The sequence below is a fragment of the Ictidomys tridecemlineatus genome, chromosome 3 (genome assembly GCF_052094955.1).
Source record: "Ictidomys tridecemlineatus isolate mIctTri1 chromosome 3, mIctTri1.hap1, whole genome shotgun sequence".
NCBI classification, from domain to species: domain Eukaryota; kingdom Metazoa; phylum Chordata; class Mammalia; order Rodentia; family Sciuridae; genus Ictidomys; species Ictidomys tridecemlineatus.
This window is the reverse complement of record NC_135479.1, coordinates 39,520,442-39,543,939: the sequence shown is the minus strand read 5'-3', so window position 1 is coordinate 39,543,939 and position 23,498 is coordinate 39,520,442. Positions and strand designations below refer to the sequence as shown.

At 39.8% G+C, this 23,498-nt stretch overlaps 1 protein-coding gene across 3 annotated transcripts in view; it reads right to left on the bottom strand.

The window, feature by feature from the left end:
- Window positions 1–23,498, bottom strand: part of Myo1d (myosin ID) — a 304,749-nt gene that overhangs the window by 185,745 nt on the left and 95,506 nt on the right. For 2 of the 3 annotated variants that reach the window (XM_040269138.2, XM_005327778.5), the window contains exons 9-14: window positions 21,180–21,325; window positions 20,812–20,926; window positions 16,518–16,688; window positions 12,347–12,417; window positions 8,710–8,784; window positions 6,399–6,531 (exon numbers count right to left, since the gene is read on the bottom strand). In XM_040269138.2, coding sequence (XP_040125072.2) covers window positions 6,399–6,531; window positions 8,710–8,784; window positions 12,347–12,417; window positions 16,518–16,688; window positions 20,812–20,926; window positions 21,180–21,325 — 711 coding nt within the window. Of the gene's footprint in view, window positions 1–6,398; window positions 6,532–8,709; window positions 8,785–9,117; window positions 9,215–12,346; window positions 12,418–16,517; window positions 16,689–20,811; window positions 20,927–21,179; window positions 21,326–23,498 lie in introns of those variants that run through there. The other variant, XM_078042469.1, reaches the window with a different exon arrangement.

The following is a 23,498-nucleotide window of genomic DNA, read 5'->3' as shown; positions in this document are numbered from 1 at the left end:
TCACTTGTGAAAGTACACTGATCAGTACATGCATTAGATAGAAGAGGCTGTATTTAAATATTCACCTATTTAGCCTGCTTTGTGCATTGTCCGATAGTCAAAGTCAAGTTCATTTAATAATTTACTGGTCATGTGTCCATAGCACTTTATAGTGCCATCAAGAAGCATATAAAATCAACAGAATCTATTTCTCTATCAAAAGATAAACTAGGTGAGAAGACAGAGTATACATTTGAAACACTGTGGACAGATCCCAAGGAAGTGAGCAAGCAGGGATTCCCTCTTCTGGAGGACCAGATGGTACACACCAAGCTTCCTGATGAGGTCACTGAAAAGAAGGTGCTAGACCAGATTCAGGCAAAGGTCCTCTTCCATGCACAGACCTAATAAGACTGAGGAAATAGCTCTCCAGGATCAGAAGATGACTACAATCTCCAGGAGTGAGCCGGGTGCCTGAAAGCTACTGCTGATGGAGAAGGCAGTCACGGGGTGGGCGGATTGGGTGCAGCTTCTGATGAGGGGTGGGGGAGCTGGAGCCAGAGACATAGGCCCTGCCAGAGGGGCTGTGCTTTGGTCTGAAATCCTGGAGAGCTAACCTTGGGAGTTAAAGGTTCTTTTCCCCCTTATTAGTTTGTAAGTCACAAACTCTATTTCTACTCTATCAATGAAAACTTTAACACATATTTTTAACTCATCAGAGTTGAAAGTTAAACCATATTTTTATTCTTTTCCTGAGTAACTGAAGGTTTTAATGTTTAAATATGACCCCATTTCCAATTCATATGCTACTGTTGTGGTATTTAATTCTAACATTTTAAATACAGAATGAGATTATTTATATGCATCCACATATTTGCCTGTTTCTTTGCTTATCTTTTTGTGCTTCAGATTTCTTTTTTTTACCATATTCTTCCTACTGCCTGATGTATATCCTTTAGAATTCCTTTTAGTGAGGACCTAATATTGGTAAACTCAGCTTTGATTTTTTTAGAAACATTATTTGTTATGCCTTTGTTTTTGAAGAACTTATTTTCCGGGCATAGATTTTTTTTTTTTCCCTTGAATACTGGGGATTGAACCCAGGGGCAATAACCACTGAGCAACATCCCTATCCCTTTTCATATTTTATTTTGAGACAGGGTCTTGCTGAGTTGCTTAGGGCTTCGTTGAGTTGCTGAGGTTGGCTTTGAACTTGGGATCCTCCTGTCATAGCTTCCTGAACTTCTGGGATTATAGGTGTTTGCCATCCCACCAGGCTGGGTATAGAATTTTGGTTAACAGATATTTTCACTCAGCCTAATTGTTATTCATTTAAAGCCAATCTCCCCCCTCACCCACCCCTACCCCTTGGCCCCCAGTAGCTACTTTGATGTCCTGGAATTTCAGTAGGTGTCACTATGGAGATTTATTTAAAATTTTCCAAGTTGGGATTCTGTTGGCTTTCTGATTCTGTTGAGTGGTGTTCTCCAACATTCCTGGAAATCTCAGGAACATTCTTCAAATACTGCTCTGCCTATTCCTCTCCTTCTCTATGGCTGATTAGATGCATGCTAGACCTTTTTATTTCATCTTCCATGTCTCCTGGTGTTTTTTTCTACAGGTTTCATTTCTTAGTTGAAGTGGAATTCTGGATAATTTCTTTAATTCTTATTATTTTTATTTTGCTTTTTCTGTCAGCTTTGTCTAAACTGGATGTTAAACCCATGCACTGGGTTTTAAACTTTAATTACGTTATTTCTATCAATTGTTGAAAGAGCAAGAGTTGCTTGCTCTTTCTCATATTGTCAGGCCTTTCATTTCTTGAGACATTAAACATTCTTGTATTCTATTTCTGATCATTCCAGCGTCAGAAGTTTTCTTAAGTCTGAGCCTGTGGTTAGTTCACATGGTTATCTTGTAGAGATTCCTCACTGTGAACTCCTTATTTTCTTTGTAACTTATCTGTGAAACTTCTTTAAGGTGTGGTATGAAGGTGGTTTCCTCAGGAAAATAAACTGTGCTCCCTTCGTGCAGATGCCTGGGGGCAACGTAGGACTCAGACCACTTTAAAACAAACTGTTGGCTTGGAACTTTTCCAGTCCACCCAGTTAGTGTGAATTTGGGCTGCAAACCTCATAAAAGCTGGCTTAAAAATACACACTCTCAAGAGAGACTTATCCCGACCCCTCAACGTACCCCTTGGCTCAGTGTCAAGGACCAAGATGGGCAGTCTTCCTCCAGTTCACTCCAGATACAGACCTTTGGGGAGGTAGTCCTTGAAGACCTGCCATTTTTTTTGTGTGTACAGAATCTCACATTAGACCCTGCTTTGGGCAGGCCTGGCTGCCATCTCAAGGACCCAGGTTGAATAACCACACTCAAAGTTAGCTAGTTGACTGCTTCAACACATCAGTTAGGGCTCTGGATCATTCCTTCTTTGGCTCAGTTTACTTCTGCATTCACTTAGCCCCTGGCATGCTTATTCCTTATTTTCATTAGCTCTCAGCAGCATTCAGGAAATTGATTTTAATAGTTTACCTAATATTTTAGTTGTTTTGAGTTGACTTTAGTGGGTACCTTGTTCATCATGCTGCCAAAAAATGCATTATTCATATATATTTTTGAGATCTGTTCATCTATGTTCTCACCTGAAAGTATTCTCTCATTTTATTTTCTGATATTAGCCTTGTATTGGGGTAACATTACTTTCATAAAATGAGTTGGGTGGTGGACTCTCTTTGCATCTTCCCAAATAGAAAGGAATTGTTGGCTCCTTTAAGGTTTTATAAAGTATATCTGTAAAACTATCTGGGCCGGGTGTCCTTGACAGAGTTGGGGAGGGTAAAGATCTGATTTGTGATTCAGAATTTTTTTTCAGATTTTCCTTTGTTCTTTTTAGTTATACACAACAGTAGGATATATTTTGACATATCACACATACATGGAATATAACTTCTCATTTTTGTGATTGTACAGTATGTGGAGTTAACACTGGTTGTGTATTCATTTATGACCACAGGAAAGTTATGCCTGATTCATTCTACTGTCTGTCCTATTCCCATCCTCCTTCCCTTTCCATAATTTAGAATTTGTAGGGTTACTGATTTATTCAAATTTTGTTTCTTCTTGAGCTAATTTTGAAAAACATTTTTTCTAGAAAACTAAATTTCCAAATTTACTGGCAACCAGATTTCAAAATATGTTGATGCTTTTTAAATCTCTAGTGTCTAAAGTTATAACTTTTTTCATCTATAATTATCAGTTTTATTAGAGATATTATCTATTTGATTCCTTTTTTGATTTTTCTATTTAAAATTTTTATTACTTAAAAGTTATTTTCTTCTTTCTTTAGAGCTTCTTTTCTAGCTTTTTGAGTTGAACTTCATTCATTCTTGGTTATTTTACAAAGGCATGACAAATCACTTTAGTAGCGCCCTACAAATTTGGACAAATTCTTTATTGAGCAGTTCCAAATATTTTGTAATTATGTGATTTTCTCTTCAATCTGTGAGTTATTTAGGATTGTGGTTCTCAAGCACATTAAAAAATACTGAGTTTTATTTCACTTGCTTTCAGGATGGGGAATGTTATCTGTAAGTACATTCTTTCAAAATAGTTGAGTCTTTGTGAACTAGCATGTCATCAAATTTTTTAAATGCTCTATGTGTCATTGGAAGGAATATACACTTCATAATCCCTGGAATCAAATTTATTTTGATCTACTGGATAAAGTTTGAATCGGGTTTTCAAAATTTCTGCATTCTTATTAATGTCTTTGCCTACTAGATCTATCAGCTTCTGGTAAAATTGGTTTGAAATCTTCCATTATGATTGTGGATTTATTAATTTTGCCTTTAAAATTTTTCAATATTGGGCTGGGGTTGTGGCTCAGTGGCAGAGTGCTTGCCTAGCATGTGTGAGGCACTGGGTTCGATTCTCAGCACTGCATATCAATACATAAAATAAAGGTCCATTGACAACTAAAAAATATTAATTTTTTTTCAGTATTTTTCCCTTTTATAGAGTTCATAATACATATGTTGTTAGGTATTCAGTTCAAGTTCAATTGTCTTGGGCATTTTTGTTTTGTTATTACTAGTTTCTTTGGGGTACTTTCAACCATTTGGGAGGGGAATGGCTTGATGTTCCTTCATATCTCTCTCTCTTTCTCTCTCTCTCTCTTTTCGTACCAGGGATTGAACTCAGGGGCACTCTGTCATTGATCCACATCCCCAGCCCTATTTTGTATTTTATTTAGAGATAGAGTCTCACTGAGTTGCTTAGTGCCTCGCCCGCCCATTGCTAAGGCTGGATTTGAATTCATGATCCTCCTGCCTCAGCCTCCGGAGCTGCTGGGATTACAGGTGTGCACCACCCTACCAGGCTCATCTCTTTGTTTTAAAGCTTTCTGCTAGGTGTTATTTAGGTGTGTCTCCTGTAAATAGCTGGATTTTCTACCTATTTAGTTTGTTTAGATTATTTGCATTCATGGTGAATTCTAATGATTTAGATTTACTTCTATCACACTATTTTGCACTTTCTAAACCTAACATTCTTCCTTTCCTCCTACCCCATGTTTTTTTTTTTTTTCTTGGCCCTGTTCTCTTCCTTTTTTCCCCTCATAGAGAGACTGCGAAGCTATGGCAGACAGTGCTAGGCTAGTTACCTTCCTTGTATCTCATATCTTTTTCCTACTTGAAACAGAATTCTTATTTCTAGTGTGATGCACTACTGACCAGAATAAAAATATACTTCCCAGCCTCCCTGGAGCAAAAGGAAGGTAGCTGAAGCACCACGTGGACTTCCAGGAGGCTCATTACAAGGAAGCCCCAGCTGCCTTCTTGACAGGGGGATGAGGCCATGGACAGGAGGTAGGTCTGGTTCCTCAGTCCTGCTAACCTGGATCTGTGACTGCAGGTCTGGGACGCCTTTGCTATTTCATTTGTGGGAGAGAGAAATGAACTTCTTTTTTGTTTATGCCACAATTTGGGGATCTCTTTTACTGAAACCTGAATGCAATTCCTGACACAGATATTATAGAAGGTTCTAGAATTCTTATTTTTTAAACAAACATTTACCAATTTCAGAAAAAATTCAGTTTATTAAAAATCCAGTTTATTAAATAACACCATTCACACCACTCAGTGCTCAGCTCTTTCTTGTGTCACATGGCTCCCTTCTAAGTGCACCTTTCTTCTGTATGGACTAAGCTGACTGAAGATGGCATGGAGACAAGGGTAGGGACTGCTGATGGAGTCCAGCCTTCAGTGTCGGGGTCCTTACTCCTGCCCCTCTGGAGATCTGATCATATGAGCCAACAACTATGCTTATTTGCTGGCACTTGAAGCCAAAGAATCCTGACGCAAAGAAATAGCTACTGAACATATGCGCTCCTGTAGCATTTGCCTAATTCATCCACAGTGAAGTAACCAGAAACAGTATAGATTTCAATTTAAATTCTTAGAGAGGGAATTGATTTAAAAAAGACAATATCAGAGAAGCAAACACATAGGAAAAACACCAGAGGAGAAAGATAAAAATGAAGAACTAAAAATAACAAGTCCCAGAATGCTGCCTAATTTATCAAACTTGTCAACATCAGCAGTTAAGAGTAGGAATCTGTTCTTTAAGGGAGGGGAACAGACTTAAGCTATCAAACAGTATTAGAATCAAAGGGACAACAAAAACCAGAAATAAATGTCCATAACACATCTTTATGTATCAACTATTTAAAATAGCTTAAGGACAATACTAAGTAATGTCATGTTAAAATTCTCCCTGGTCATTTTTTGGGCGGGGGTGGGGTGGGGGGGTGGGGCAGGTACCAGGGATTGAACTCAGGGGCACTCAACCACTGAGCCCCTTCCCCAGCCCTATTTTGTATTTTGTTTAGAGACAGGGTCTCACTGAGTTGCTTAGTGCCTCACAGTTGCTGAGGCTGGCTTTGAACTTGAGATCTTTCTGCCTCAGCCTCCTGAGCTGCTAGGATTACAGGTGTGCCCCATGGTGCCCAGCTTGTCATTTAATTTCCAAATACAATGATGATGCAGTACCACAATTTAACTCAAGAATTTTTGTTTGTTTCTTGCCATTCCCTTTCTTCAGCACAGGGCTGAAGTTCATTTTGTCAGAATGGTATACCCTACATATACTTTAAACCATGCTAAGGTTTTCTTCTTGACCATGACAGTAGAACAAAACACTCAGATTAAGAAAATGTACAATACAAACAATTATTTCACCCAGGCAGGGTTTTTTTTTTTTTTAAAGAAAAATTCTATCAGAACACTAATTTTAAGTAGATGTTCTCCAATTTGATTAAAATAACTACCTAAAAAGCAAATCATAACATGCATTCTAACATATATCAAGAGGAAATCTATGAGTTAAAATGGATATTTAGAAAGGAAAATAATTACCTTTGAAGCAAGGTTGTCAACTAAAGCAATCATAGAATTCTTAAACAACGTGGCCGCAGTCAGAGGTCGCTTGGTCACCTCTGTAATGCTCAGTTTGCCTTCAGGCCACATATTCTTCAGCACAGGATTTGAACTGAGAAGCATAGAAAGAGCAATTCAGAAGCTGCATTCAGATAACTTGAACAAAAATGGCTAAGCAACCCCACTAAACTGAATCCTTGGAATCCCAACTGGACTGCAGACTAAACTCACAAGGCCTAACTGGACAAATGGTTCCATCCAGAAAATTATGCTACTATAATGACCAATACTATACCAAGCTTTTCTAAAGCAGAGCACATTTAAAAATTTCTTCAAATTTCTTTAAAGTGAGATCTATAGTGTTACTTAGAACCCTCAAATGCCTCCTACAATATATACATAAAATGATTTTGTGATGATTAAAAAATGAGGAGAACTGAGTGTGGTGGTGCATGCCTGTAATCCCAGTGGTTCAGGAGGCTGAGGCAAGAGGATTGTGAGATCAAAGCCAGCCTTACCAAAAATGAGGCACCAAGCAACTCAGTGAGACCCTGTCTCTAAATAAAATACAAAATAGGTGGGGGATGTGGCTCAGTGGTCGAGTGCCCCTGAGTTCAATCCCTAGTGCCCTGTCCCCAAAAATGAGGATAAACCATAGGAAAAATATCCTCAAAATCACGGCAGAAAACAAGAAAGTAAAAATGTCTTCTGATTGAAAGAAATATTCATACAGACTAGGTAACACTACAAGAAGCAGCTCTTTGAAAAAAAATATAGGTAGGGATATAAGATAGTCATTTTTACACTGTCTTCTAGCAAATCCCATTAGTGTAGTTGAATTTATGAACACGTTTACAGATAGCTCTGGCAGTTATGGTATTTTATTGCTATGTCACTAGGACTGCTGCAATCTGATTCTAAAAACGTATTTCAGCCCAATTTCCATGTTAAAAATTACATATTCATTATTTGACTCCGTGGGGATATTTTTAAAAATGTGTGGTGATCTCAACTGTGATTTTCTTCCTATTTCATTTTGGGTACTTTTCATTTTAAAGTAATTGGAACTCAAAATGCTGCTTCCTTCCTGGAAACTTTGTCAGAAAAAAAAATTTCTAAAAAACTTGAAAAAGAAAAGAATTAACTCCGACATTCAGTGCAGATTGTGCTTACGCTGCCACCATTTTACCTACTTTCCTGGGTAGGAAACTGAGTAAAATTCTGTTCCCTAGGTGCTCGACATAAGGGCTGCAGAAGGAAGGGATGGATGATAGCAGGGTGGAGGCCAGTGGTGACACGAGGACGGATGGTCTGGGACCGCAGCACCCTGAGCCTCCCCACTGCCCCAGGCGCTCTCTGCATCTGCACCCTGGGTCTCAGCCAGCCTGGCCTTCTTGTGGCCCTTCCTGCTGTCAGTCCGCTCAGCTCCCTCTGTCCATCTCAGAGCCGTGGTGCTAGCTGCCGTCTCTGCTTGGAAGACCCCTCCCTCCTCCAGATGCCGGGCTCCTCCCTCCCTCATCCACGCCTGGCCTCCCTGCCTGCCTCACCTCTGCTTGCCCTTCACTAGTACTCTGACCTACTTTATTATTCTGCACAGCACTTGTCAGACTTGAAAGTCATTTGTTTCCTTGTTTATTAACTGTCACCTCCACTAGACTATTAGCTCCATGAGGGCAGTGGCTTTGTCCAAGTTGTTTTCACTGTTGTGTCCTAAAGCACAGAAGAATGTGTGGCTGGAAGGTGCTCAGTATGTTTTTGATGATCTACTGACCAACGGACTGAATAGACTTTTTTGCCCAGCTTTTATTATACCCAGTTGGTTCATGAGAAAATTCTGTCTGCCGCAGCCAGGTTTAGAGCCCCGACCCTAGATGCCAGTCTGACATCAGAGTGGTCTCTTGTTTGGGGACAAGGACCCTGCAGTGGGAATGTGAGTTTGCAAAAACTTTCATCTGGGCCACCGGTTGCCTGACACTTCTGCATCCACTAGCCTGGCCTGGGGACTGCTGAGTACACTGGTAGGGGACGACAGAGACAGTAAACAGAGAAATGGTGGCAACCCAAGGGAGATCAAAGAAAACCATATTCATAGCAGGTTCCTTCCTAAGTTTATAGATTTTATCATTGTAAGGTCATGTACTGTTTCACTCATTAAGCACAACAAAGTAGAACTAGAAAACCTGCCAGAAACTCTTAAAATAGTCACATAAAATAATAATGTGCCTGTATATATACCTTGTGTAATATCTGTCAGAGAGCTTAAAGATAATCAGTAAAATATTAATCATACCTGTTATACATAAGACGCTTGAAATCTTGAAATAAAGTATCTTTATTTTTGTCAATAAAGCCAACGACAGAATAGCTAGTAGAAAGAAAACACAGAAAACATGAGTCATTCGCCATGCAAGAGCCACATTTCAGCTTTTCTAGAAGTTTACAAGCCTTTCCACTGTTGAATATGCAATCAATCATCTAAACGGCTGGTACTGTCCACCTGGTTGTGGGACCAGGGACACCAAATTTGCCCACTAAATAGAAGGGACTTTGTTCCTCCTCTTCAGAAGGAGAGCCAACATCAGTCCTATCATTCTGATTAAGACCATTATTTCCTATTGTTCATTGCTTACCTCAAGAAGACGACTTCAAAACAGAGAGCTGTCTTTATCACCCAGCACTCCTAAGAGAAAGGCAAAGCAGCCACATACAGGCGCTAACGTTTCTTCCGTAGGGAGGCCAAGCGACTGCCTAAGGACCACTCAGTGCTCAGGGTAGGGTAAAGAATCCAAGAAGAACTGCAAGGACGGCAAGAATTGGGTAAGCAGAGGAGAAAAAAGCAGGCAGATCACACAGGGAAACAGCAGAGTGGAGGGGTGGGAGCAGGCATAGGCAGGGAGTTCTGGAGAGAAGTAAGCCCAGTATTCGTGGTTTGGAGGAAGGGAGAGAGTCAGGTCTTGAAAGCCCAGCTGAGGCTGCAGTTGGCTAGAAGAGCAGGTGTGGGGGCTGCACCGCTGCAGTGGCGGGCATGGCCTCTAGGGGGAGCACACTGCAGTGGGGTGGAGGAGTCATGGGGCTGGGGTGATCAAGCAGAGGCTAGGAGGTTGAGCAAACAGTAGAGTTCTCCTTAACAGCTTTGCCCTCTGCCTGTCTACATGTTCTTCCTTGACAATCCCATCAGTGAAGACAACTCCCAGGTTTCTACTCCTGTCCCCTTGCCTTACATATTTAATTCTGTAAGAACATTCTTTCAGGCTTTGCTGCTCATGGGCACTTTAAGGTCACGACATCCACAGTCATCTCCTTGCCTGCCTCATCCTAGGTCTTCTCCCTAATACCTTCTTATCACTTTGACTGAACTCTTGAAGTCACCCGACTCAATCTATTGTCAAACCCACACAACTCCAACTTCAAAGTCGTTAGTTTGGCTTTCAAGAATGTGATTTGATCTCAACCTACTTTTCCAGGCATTTCTCATCTGTGCTACAAAAAAGAACACATTCCAATCAAAGGAACCTAGTAGCTCTTTCCTGATTTTTTTTTTTTAGCACCTTTCCCACTTTTTCCTATAAAAGAATTTCCCAGCATTCAAAGACCAGTATCGATCTTCTTGGCTTCACTGCAATAGCATAAGGTATCATGCCATTTCCTAACTCCAAATTTGGATAATACTTTTGTTGTTCATATGGCCAATAACTTAAACCATCTTTTATTGTATACACGTATGTATATGTGTGTGTGCCTAAGTATGTGTCTGGATACATTTTTCATGTAAAGCTTTTTGTGGGCAGGGACCATGCCTTATAAAGTATTGTGTATACAGAAGACACTCAGTAAAAACTAGAAGAGGATGAAGGGCTCAGGGAGAGAAGAAGAAACCTGAGGCATTAAATATCAACTAGAGTTCCTGACTGGGAGTCTGGAAACCTATTGTCTCAGTTCTTCCATAAACTTAGTATGTAACATTGGGTATGACTTTTACTCATTCTTCTAAGATTCTTTCTCTGTAAAGTAAGGAGGCTGGACTTGGGGGGTCTCAGAGGCCTCTGTCCAGCTCTGTGTTTATGCCATTCTGAGTTCTGAGACAGTGCTCTGTGAGTACAGCTTGGATTTTCAGCAGGGGCTCTCTATAAGGTACTGGATCTTCTTTCCTCAGTGTTCGGGGCCTGGGAACAGGACCAGAAAAGTGGAAAAAGGTGCCATTGCAGCACTGATGGCGAGTTTGACAGATGGGGTGATAATCTTGAGCCGTATTATTTTATCATTTTAGAGTTTTAATTTAAATCAGGAATAGCTATTAAAATTTCTTCAAATATCTTTTCAGCATTTATAGAGAAGACCATTTGCTTTTGTTCTTGTTTAATCTCTTCCTGTAATAGGTTACATGGAAAGAATTCCTAATGCAAAAAAAAAAAAAAAAAAAAAGCAAAAAGGAAAAGACTACTTTAAACTCTAAGATGAGGAGCAGTGTTCAACAAACAGCGAACAACACATCTGAAACAGTAAGCTGAGAAATGACCTCCATCAAACTCCCTGGAACCTGGGAAAGTCACCTTCTCTGAATATGTTAAAGATGTTGAGAGGAGGAGCTTAACCTATATTATTCAGGTAGGCCTATCATGACATCATCATGTCCTTTTAAGATAAAGATGGGGAGGTTTTAATTTTTTTAATTTTTATTTTTTTTAAGTACTCCTGGCTTTTTATTTTTTAGTTGTTGACTTCACAATTTTTCCATGTTTTTTTTTTATTGGTGCACTAGATTTGTACATCACGGTGGGATTCGTTGTTACATATTCATACATATATGCAATATAACAATATAGTTTGGCCAATATCATTCCTTAGTATTGCCCACTTCTCTCCTCTTCTCCCTTAGGCAGAGGGAGTTTTAACACAGACACACCAAAGAGGAGGCTAAAAGGATACACTCCAATCAAAGGAACCTAGTTGCTATTTCTTGAATATTTTTAAGCACCGTTCCCACTTTTTTCTATGAGAGAATTTCCTAGCATTCAAAGACCATGGAGGCAGAGATTCGAGTGATGTGACTACAAGCCACAAGCTGGAAAAGGAGGAGCCTCTGGGGGGTGTGTCCCTGCCTCCAGAATTGTGGAAGAATGCATCCGTTGTTTTAAGCCACTTGATTTGTGATAATTTGTGACAGGAGCACTTGGAACTTCATATGCCATAGTTCACATAACATAGTTACATTTTTTCATCCATTTCTATTTTTACTGTAAGATAATCAGAAAATGTGATATATAAGAATTTTACTTTTTCAATGATTTTTGAAAAATAATACAGTAAAATAGCTCTGCATATGTAGATATCTGGCTCCTGGTAGCTCTTCAGTACAGGGATGATCTAGCCGCTGGGCCTTTTCGTGTCTGCGGCTGCTTCTACTTGAATATGCCCTCGTTTCTCCCTCTGATATTGCTTCCTCCAGCAAGACTTCTCTACCCTCCCTGCGCTGGGTGCTGGGTTCATTATCCTTCCTCACTGCTCCCATAATGCTTTGTGCCTCTCCAGTTTAACCCTTTACTTTTTCCATCATAATGACTTGATGATGTATCTGCTTATATCTCCACTAAACTGCTAGTTTCTTCTGAACAGGGCCCATTTTATCCATGTCTCTATCCCAATCCTTAACAAATTTGCATGATTTACTGATCTATCCACTGATTGTTGCTGAATACTAAGAACTGTGCACAGGCATACAGTGTGTGCTTAATGTTTGCGAGCAAGGAATGAATGAAGCTGTGCTGTGTCTTTTTTTTTTTTTCAAGTGAGAAGAAAAAAAAATACTGACAAAAGAAATCATCAAAAATGCAAATAAAAAGGCAAACACTTGGTAGTTTCCCAGACTGCATTTCTGAAGCATGGTTGCATGCAAATCATCATGCTAGCCACTCCTGTAAGATACTCACACCACATCGCCTGCATAATGCCGGATTCGAAAATCCCGATCAAACTCCAGGATTTTGTCTGAGGCACAGACCTAAGAGAGGGAGAAGGAGATTATTTTGAAAATAGACACTTTTGCTTTCCTAAAGGTACATTACAACTTCATATGAGATATTAGTGTCACAAATGATGGAATCATGAGTAAAATCACATTATGTGAGGCTTATGTGGTAAGAACTGTGGACTTTCACCAAAAATCCACTAGCTAGACTCCATTTGCCAGCCACTCTTGCAATTGATATGGTCACGTCCACATTCTGGACAGTGGAAGTGAAGTGTGGCAGCTCCAGGCCCCAGCTGGGAAGAGGTGGATGACTCCCCTAGGGACTAGCTGGATGCAGAGGTTAGTGTCTAGGGGATGAGAGGCCAGGTGAGGGAAGAAATGGGGATCCCTGAGAGAAACAACCTCTGCTGTCATCTGTCACTTTAATCTTGGCTACAACCAGCTGTGCTTTCTCTCCTCCATCTTCCACCTAAGGAGACCCACACTGAGCACTTATTATTGTGAGGTGCACGCATCTCATGCAGTCCTCACAACCTACACTTAAAGTAAGTACTAGGGCCTCTCTCTGACACACCTGGCGACTGAGGCTCCAAGAGGCCAGGTAACTGGCACAGGACCATGCAGCTTCCCCAGGGCAGCCCTGGGAGAACTCAGGAACCCACGTAACGCCTGTGCTCTCGCATGTTCATGGGACCTGACTCCTTTGCCTGCCGCTCGAGGACTCCAGTTCACAGGAGACCTACTGTGTGCAGCTCTTTGTCAGGGAAGGGGAATAGCTATGGGAAGGCCGCTTGTGTGTGTCCCAGGGGTCTCCATAACCTTCTGCCGTCTTCCCTTCCAGGAGCACCTTTGCCCTGGGAAGACAGCTGGATGTCCTACAGGCTCTAAAGCAGTCGTCAAGACTCCCCCCAGCGCTGGCTGCAGTTATACGAAAAACCCACGGAGATTCTAATGTTGGAGAGCAAACAACCCCAATCGCTAAAGGAATAGCTTATTAATTTGACAAATGAATAATTATGGGAAATTAGAACAAGACTTCTGAGGTTCACATCTGGGCACTACTAACTACCCACCCTTCTCTCTTCTCAGAGTTTTTGAAAATTGAGTGAACTATTGTATAACCAAAGCATCTATATACAGAAGAATCTTCAAAATATGCAATTTCTCTTATTTTTCCCTCTTACTAACTCCTTTCACAAACCCTTTTATTTATAAAAGGAAAAGAACCCAAGTGGTGAAATACGTGTGTGTGTGTGTGTGTGCGCGCGTGCGCGTGAGTGTCTACCAGGGACTTTGAACACTGGGGCACTCCACCAACTCAACTATACTCCCAGCACTTAAAAATTTTACATTTTGAGACAGAGGGCTTCCCAGTTGCCAAAGCTGGCCCTGAGCTTGCAATCCTCCTGCCTCAGACTCCTGAGTAGCTGGGATTACAAGTGGGCACCACCACACAGGCTAAAGAAATATCCTTACATTTTGGATACATTGCAAAAGTCTCAATTGATCTGAACACAAAAAGGGTTCTTTCATTTTTTATTTGTGGCAATAATTTATTTTTTTAGTTGTAGTCGGACACAATACCTTTATTTTATTTGTTTTCTTTTTATGTGGTGCTGAGGATTGAACCCTGTGCCTCACGCATACTAGGCGAGCATTCTACGGTTGAGCTACAACCTCAGCTCCTATAATTTAACTTTTTACTTTAAAAGTATTTTATAATTTATTAGGTTATTGCATGCCTCTCCATGGTAACTTTAATGCATCAAAGAAGTAGTTTAGTCCATAAGTGAATAAACATTATATGCCAGAAACCCTTTCTTCAATGTGCCATTAAGTCGAGTTAATCAGTAACCAGTGGCAAATGATGATCATACAGGTTAATAGCATTATATAACAAAACAGTACATAGGGATTAAAAATATCTTGACAGCTTGGTTATTTCATTTCTTTTCTTCATTAAGCAAAAATCCCAGAAAAGAACACACTTTAAAAATCCACATCTCAGTACTTGTCCTGGGGATCCCAGGAAAAAGAAGAAGGAGCCATTTGCCTGATAGTTTGGAAATCAGAGCTTCCACAATTTGGGAGTCGGGTGGGAACATCACAGATAAATCACTAATTAGCATTTTCTATCAAATCAGTAGCAAGTGTTTAAAAAATTATGAACAATTTCTCTGAAGAGTAAGATTATATTTCAAAATATTTGTAGGCAAATTTAACTCAAGTATAGAAGTGGCCAAGGTGAAAGATGGTTTCACAATAAGGTGGGCTTGACTTCTCATGTGCGACTCATGGGTATTTGTTTAAATGAAGATTTAAACAAGATGTATTAGAAGAAAGGAATTTTTAAAAAATAAAAGCTGATTTTCAACACGACTATCTGTCACAAACTGAAACAGTTTGCAGAGGGTACTGGTCTGGGGTCTTCCACCAACTACTTTGAAAATAGCTCAGTTTGCCTTATTTTTCCACTGCAGGGTTTTTTTCTTTCTTATTTAAGAAATATTTCACTATCACAGGGTCATGAATATCCTGCTTTATTTTCTAAAATGTTTATAGTTTTAACTTCTCTACTTAGGTCTCTAATGCACCTAAAATAGATTATACGGTGTGTAGTAGGGATTCTGATTCATTTTATTTTCTCATGAATTTCTAATTATTAATTATTGAGAAGTCTGAGACTTACATTATCATAAATCAAGGATCTATTAAAGTGTGGGTCTGTTTGAAAAGCCAAAAAAAAAAAAAAGAATGCAATATATTTGGCACGATCGTGATCAATTTAATTCAACTTCACAAATACTGATGAATGTCTATTATTTGGTGGGTGGGTCTAGAGGTTCTCAACCTGACTTGTAATTACAACAGGCATTTATAAAGTATCCATCAAAGATAAGACCTTTCCCATGCAATCACTCCATTTTTAAATGCATCACTCTAGATCATTTAGGTTGTTTCTAACTTTGCTTACTGCTCTGCCTCCAGCACTGAGGAAGGCACCTGGAAAATGAGAAGCACTTGATAGTTATTTGGGATTCAAGTGGGGGATGTTTGAGTATCCCTAGCCCAGAACCCTAATGTCAAAGATCGGTCTGTGGTGTTTGCAGGCCAATTTGTAGCAGGTTACAAGTCAATCCTCAGTAACAGCCTAAGGAGAATATCTCCGAAATAATGAGCCAGAAACATACTTCAGTCAGTAATCAATTTCTTGATGATATGTGCTTTGACTAGATAACTGTGGAATTCCCTGTTTTGATTATATAATTTCAAAGGCAACAAAGTTAGAAAATAGATTTATTCATGCTAAAAAAATGGCAGCATGTCATAGATTTATAAAATAATAGAGGAGCAGAAATGTTTGCCCTTTTATTTAAGGACATGAGAAGCAGGGAGATGTTCTCCTTCAGCTTATGGCTGCTAGGCAAGCTTATGTGGAGAAGGCCAGGGGTGATGGTGACATGCCCCTCCTCAACACAGATCCTGAACAAATACTAACAGCAGGGCCCGACACAGAGGTCTGATTACCACAACTGCCATCAGTTATTACAGAAAAGTGATTTGCCTGTGACAGTTTTAGATTGTGAAAAATGAGAGCAAAAAGGATTCCTGTTTGTTCAAGCAGTGAGTTTCCCTGTGATATCCAGAATTATAGTTTCAATTTTTCCTGTTTTCAAGAAAGTCGCATAGTCTGAAGAACCATAGCAGAGCACACACCACATCTTGCAAATGAGGATTACAGTGAAAAGTCAAGGACAAAAGCTATTTTCTGTGCCAGAATTATCAGATGCAGGAGTAAAATTCTAGCACATGAACCAGGACTCTGCACCTATTGGCTGTCAATGACATCATGCTTTCCAAAGAATCATGCTCATTTTCCTCATTTCTAGCAAATAAAATGGTCTGGAGCTCCCTCTCCTGGATGCTATGATTTTATCAATCTCGTCATTCTATAAACCAGAGAGGCAGAACTAACCATGCCAATAAATCATTCAATGATGCTTATGGCTTTTCTCCTTATTCGAGTGGACATTCTTTTAAATCCAATATGTAAAGTAATTTAACTCTGTCAAACAATGAGCAAAATCTGACAGATCAAAATGAGAGGAAGATCTCATTAAGCACATTACCTTTCGGCTGGAAAAATGACCATGTTTGCCCAATTTACTGTTCAGTGCCTCAAGGAACATTTCATCAGTGACTTTGCCGACATTCATGCAAGCGTCATCTAGGATGGCAATGATGCCTTTGTGCTGCTGCTCCACAAGGTCCACAATGATCTGATTGTTGAAGTAGTCAATCTGTAGGACACAGTGAGAAAGCAATTCTCTAAGTGAACAGAGACCAGTGCAGGTGAAACACAAAGATGCCTCCATTGGTTTCTGGAGCATGTTTGACTCCCCTGATGTGAACTATGTGAACAGCGTTAATGAGGAATGAGCACACATTCTAACAGAGTATGTGAACTCTGTAATAAACAGAGTTTATTTTAAAATTTCTTTGTTATCTTTATATCATGAAACTCTTTGGCAGAGAGGCAAAAGTTATAAGGTAGACAATATTCTCGTCTTATGAATTCTTCTTTTGATCCTGTCGCCATATTGTATTCCCAAACCTACTCCTTCATGTTCTCCCCAATCCATTTTCTGATAACCTTAAGTCCCAGCTTTCCCTAACAAACAACCTTCAAGTTTTATTTGACATACTACTCCATCATGAAGTTAAAGTATTACACAGAACTTGCACTTTTAGTTATATGACCTTAAGACTAAAAGCCAAAGACCTTTACCTTCAGATTCTGAAAAGTTAAAAAGAATATGAGTCTAACAGAATTTTGACATTTTTTTCTGAATATATAAAATTAATTTTGAGATGTACATATCTATAAAAGATGAGAATACACTTTTTGTTTATTTCTATGAGCTGAATTAAGTTATAAAAACTTCTGCTTTTTTACCTACTTCAATATATACAAGCTTTGGACAAAATTCCTCTCTTACAACTGTCCTGATGGTCTGCAGCACACCAACCACCAGACACAGAGAGCACACACTGGCCTAACTCAGGCAAGCCACGTGTCCCAGAGGGACAGCTCATTAGCAAACATTTGAATCTTATGTGTAGATGTGTCCCATTTTGTGCAGGAGGTATACCTAACCTGTCTCTATTACCTTCTACCAGTCTATATACCTGTAAGGAAACACTAACATTGTCTCAAGTACCCCTGTCCCATGCTTTAAAAATTGAAGGACTTTTGCTGGCTATTTGTGGCTTTCAGCTCCAAATTCAGCTTGCATGTTGTCTTCTGTATCCCATGGACTGAAAGCCTACAATCTAGGTGGCTTTTCCCCTCTTTTTATACTTTTTCTGGTTTGTCTAAGTCTCAACTGGGGGTGATTTTGCCTCTCAAGGGACATTTGGCAATGTCAGGAGACATTTTTGATTGTCAGGATGAAAAAATTATTTCCATCTTTGGAAAAAATATTCTAAAAATACTAAAAAGAATTCTATATTAATTAATAGCTGACACCTTAAACTTTGGAATGAAAGACTGTTTTGTCTTGAAACAAAAGAATTACCTTAAAATTCAAATGGTATTACCCAAAGTGCTTGGTGTTTCCTGAAGATTCTAGAAACTCTTAGTTTGTAAATTTAATTCTGCTTCACATATTGTTTAAAGTAATGGTTTTCAAACCAGTTTCTCCCAGTAGCCTGGCATTTCCAGGAGTTTTTATTTATTTATTTATTTATTTATTTAATTTTTTTTTTTTAGGGATGCAGGAGCCAGGAAAGAAGTGATGGGATAGCTTAGGGGTATGGGCTCTGGTCTCCGTTCCAAATACTACAGTGTTAACAAGTATGCCTGTGGGATTTGATACTCTTGATTGTTAGGAAGGATAACTTTGATCAGTTACCTCTGAATCATATCTGAGTAGCAAATTTTATGTTTAAATTTGCTATAAAATCCCCTAAGCTTCAGTTATATTGTATATTATACAACAGATACATTCTTAGAAAACTCCATATAAACTTAATTGGATTGAATTACATTTTAAATGGGCTATGAGAGTTCACTTGAGTGTTCTCAATATTTAAAATGACTTGTAAACTACATTGTCAAAAGATCTTAAAAGTGGATGAATCAGAAAGATAACCAGGCGTTTATGAACCTCCTGACAGAAGTTCACACACAGTCCATGAATCAGAATGTGGAAAAAACTGATCCTGAGTCCAGTCAAGGCTCTAGATCTAACCACCACTACACAAGACGCACAAAGAACAGAGACGTATTAAATGGCACCTCAGGAATGGGATTAGCAAGATCCAGACTGTGGGAAACACCACGGAACACAAGCTCTCTTCCACAAAAGACTGCAAAGGGGGAGGGCGGGTAGAGAGGGGAGAGAGGGAGAGGCAGAGGGAGGGAGGAGAAATCTGTGGGTGTGAAAGAGCTATCATAATGCAAAACCCTCAGTGGATCCATATTCACACAAACTGTAGAACAACAACTGTAAGGCCATTGAGCAAATGTGAATTGTGCACACTAATTATACATCTGATGATCATCAAGGAGTTTTTGCTAATTTTTGGAATGTGATAATAATAGTACTATGGTTATGGTTTTTGAAGGTGTTTAAGATAAAAGCACTGAAATTTTCATAGATGAAATAACAGGGTACCTGGGATTTGCTTCAAAATAACCTGGGGGCAGATGGGTAGGCCCAGATGGTATGAGAGGCAATCGCTGACAACCAGGCTGGGTGGTGGAGACGCGGTGCTTATCACACCATGACGCTCCTTTTATTTTTAAATTTTTAGAGAAAGTGCCACTATGCCTAGAAGATTGAGGTTTTAAAGGAAATACCTAGAATAGAGATTCTAATTTTCTGGGGAATGGGCACTGCTTAGTAGCTGTCACCTTGGGGTTACAGCCTTCCGCTTTCTCCTGAATATACATTTCTTTGGCTTATTTAGCTAAGATTTTTTTTTTTCCTTTTTAGGGCTATTGATCTTTTTCAGATGTTTGGAATAACTTACTGCATGTTACTTTGCCTTTATTAACTATGCCTTTGGAACTTGATACTGATTGTAAAAGGATATATTTGACTTGTACCTTGGAATCAAGTCTGAATGACAAGTTTCAGGATAAAAATTGCTTTAAAAATTTAAGCTTCAGTTATACTTTGTACTATACATCTGATAAATTCTTGGAAAGCTTCACTTAACTTAATTGAATTACATATTAAATGTGTCACGAGTGTTCACTATTTAAATCAAACTATAGGTAGCTCTTTCATAAAGTAACTGATAACTCTGGTATATTTGTAAATAGATAAAATTTGTGCTAATGTACTTCAATGAATTTTTTTATGGTGTTCTAATACTTAACATATGATGGAAGACAAAAGATTTAATTTGAGGCAGGAACACTATTTATTATACCAATGTCTCTTTTTTTCTCCTGAATGAGAAGAGATGGAAAATAGGAATGTAGGAAGGAATATAAAAGTAATTTAAATATAGCATTTCAAATAGCTTTTTACTGCTATTATGTTGATATAAAAGTAAATATTGACTTTAGTATTATTTTTTTCTTTTCATTTCCAGGGCCAAGGATTGAACTCAGGACCTTGCATGTGCTGGGCAAGTGCTCTGCCACTGAGCTAAATCCCCAACCCCGACTTTATTTTTTATGGCATGGCAAGTTTATAAACTCAGAAAGTTACAAAAACTCAGAATATTTCAAGTCTATTCCTAAAAGTGTTTTAAAATACAAATTTGTAAGAAAAATTATGAATTTCCTTTTTATCATGAGCAGAGGGTTTGATTGAAGGCAACCAGAAAGCCAAGCAAGACATGCTTATGGGCAGCCACCTCTGGGTTTGTATCCTGGACAGTCACACTCTCTGGTGTATCTTACCAGTTTAGTGTGCCTCTGACAATGATACCAGTTCACAGAGGATCGTGAGAAGAGAGGTGATAACAGGAAAAGTAAATGGAGATGAAAGTTAATACAGGTGTCCCCATGGGCAGGTTTTGGAGTGTATGAACATCATCAACCGAAGACAGTAAAACGTCACACAATTTACAAAGTAAAGCAGGAAAAGAAGGAAGGAGAAAAATTAGATTTAGAAGCAAACTTCAGGCAACTTAAAGTAACTTCTAAGGGACGCTGAACTCTTAGCAGACACAGAGTCAGGAAGTCTGTGTGGGATGGGCCACGTGGTGATTCACCGGTTGTCAGTCAGTGTGCTCTTGGCACTGTTGACAACCCTGAAAATGAACTGGATTTACATATTCCAAAGGGGAAGCTAAGGTTGGCCGTTTCAAGTACCCAAGAGGATCAGGAAATAACTAAAATGATAAGATTGAATGTCACTGATAACAGGCGAGACACACAAAGGCATTTCCCGTGTCACTCACATGCTTCCACGGGATGCCCTCCCGCTGGTACTCCTCTTGTTCCTGCTTCAGAACCAGCTGGATAAATAGCTGCTGCAGTTTCTCATTGCAGTAATTGATGCAGAACTGTTCAAAGCTACATGCAAAAGAGTAAATTAAGTTTACATAAATAAAAAATAAGCAATAGGGTTGGGGTTCCCGCTGCCCTTCTTGTGCTTAGGAATTGAACCCAGGGACACTTAACCACTGAACCATATCCCCAGCCCTTTATATTTTATCATTTACAGACAGACAGGGTCTCTTTTAGTTGCTGAGGCTGGCTTTGAATTCATGATCTTCCCAAGCCACTGGGATTAGCAATAGGGTTTTAGGCACCTCCTGCACCTCACCTGTTGTTGTCAAAGATTTCAAAGCCATAGATATCCAACACACCAATAACAGTGTTTTTCCCATGGATGGTGGTGTCGTAGTTCTTGACCTCAATGATATCATTAATGCGAGTAACGATCCAACAAAAAAGGCGCTCATATATTGCCTGGGAAGAAGATAATATTGTAAATTTTTTGCCCACTTGGAGGTGAGTCGTCTGGATTTGTGATTTCCTATCCATCTTCTCCTTACTGTTTAACATAGCTGTTATTAGACTAAGCAGAACAATAAAACATGTCGATCATATGTTACCAAAAAAACTATATGATGTTTGCCAAAATAAAGTGAGTGATCCGGATTTTTAAAAGATGATGGATCAGCCATTGGTTGTTTTCCAGCGATGTTCCCCAGGCATGTTACCACGTCCCACTGTGCCAGGGATGGGCCTGCCCCCTTATGTAAGTCACTCTTTTATCAATTGACATCATAGTTGGTGTCAATTTCATCAACTATGAGAAGCTGGGAACAAACGAGTTAATATCTATACTTTAATATCTATTCTCCGCTAAAGTTCTGTGAATTCTAAAAAATATATAAATACTGATTTATAAGGCTCAATAAGTGTCTGAGCCAAAAGGCCAATGTTTGAAATTCCTTGAGAATCAAGTCCATGCTGAGGGTGTGGCTCAGTGGTGGAGGCTTGCCCAGCATGCATGAAGCCCTGGTTCACCCCCAGCACCACACATACACACACAAAGGTCAAATACACATCCATCGTACAAGGATATATATATTCCAAAGACACACGTGGAGAAAGGTGTCACAGGCAGCACACATCCTCAGCCTGACATGCTGGACATGTTTCTGATGTATCCCCCAGCCAGCCACTCTTCCCCCAACTTCACTTCTCCTGTTCTTTCCAATCCACTGGGGTCTTCACTGATGTCCTGCTCCTCCACTAACATCAAGGACCCAGAGCACCTCTGTGCAGACTTCTGTGTGGACATCTGAGATTCTCTATGTCACTCAATCTAGGTGCCCACTCCCTTTTTTTTGAAATATTCTCTTGTCTGGGATTTGTGATAACACCCTTCCTTGATTTTCTTCCTGTTTCCTTGGCTGACCTTTAGGTGACCTCTGAGAGGGTTTGCTCCTCATCCAAACTCTAAAAGCTGAAGTTTTTCTTGGCCCTCTTCTCCTCCCTCTAGTGCCCTCTGAGTTATCTCACCCGGCATTAAATACCACCGATATGGTCAGACTCCCAAATGGTTATCCCCACCCAGACGCTGGAGAGTCTCTGAGCTCTGGACTCAGGTGCTTGACTCTGCCTGACAATGACCCCGAGATATCTCACAGACACCTCAAACTCAGATCCTGTGAGGACTCTTGATGTTTTCACCTCCAAAAACTGTTCCTATCCTACTTGGAGCCATAAATAAGTGGCACCAGGCACTTAGAAATTAATCATTGATTCAAACAAATGATTAACTTGCTGACTACTCACAATGTCGTTTATTGAAGCCATGAGACTATTTATTGAAGAAATAGTCTCAATCTCTTAGGGAGTAGGATGAAGGACAATTACTTTCTCTGTCTCTCTGTCTCTCTGTCTCTCTGTCTCTCTCTCTCTCTCTCTCTCTCTCTCACACACACACACACACACACACACTCCCTCACTCTCTCTCCCATCATACTGTACCTAAGGAGCAGCACTTGGCACTGGAAGGGAATTTGATCTATCTGGTATTCAGGAAGGCCAGGGAAGGCATCTCTGAGAAAGAGGTCAGAAGGATAAAGGGAGAGAAAAGCAAGGCATGCTGGGGAAATAGCGTGTACAGAGGCCTGAGGCTGGAAGCAGAAGGGGATAAAGATCACCTGGGAGGCCCAGGAGAAGGCTGTGGTGCTGGAATGAGGAAAGGTGGCTGCAAGACAGTACTCGATAAGGTGGGAGGGGTCCGCTGGAGCAGACCTTGCCAAGGCATAGCCTTTCTTTCTTTTTTAAAATCTATTTTTATTGTTTTAATCAGAACTTTATAGTTATACATAGTAGTTGGGTTCATCTCAGCAAACTCATACACACATGGAATTCAATTTCGGTTCATGATCCCCCCGTTTCCCTCCTGCCCTTCCTCCCCTCTCCTATTCTCCTTTCTCTACTAGACTTCCTTTGGCTTATCTATTTATTTATATTATATTCGATTGGCTCTTTCTATCTATGCATAAAGGTGAAGTCCCCTGTGGTGTATTTATATGTACACATGATTTTTTTTTTTTTTTTTGGTGCTGGGGATTGAACTCAGGGCCTTGTACATGTGAGGCAAGCACTCTACCAACTGAGC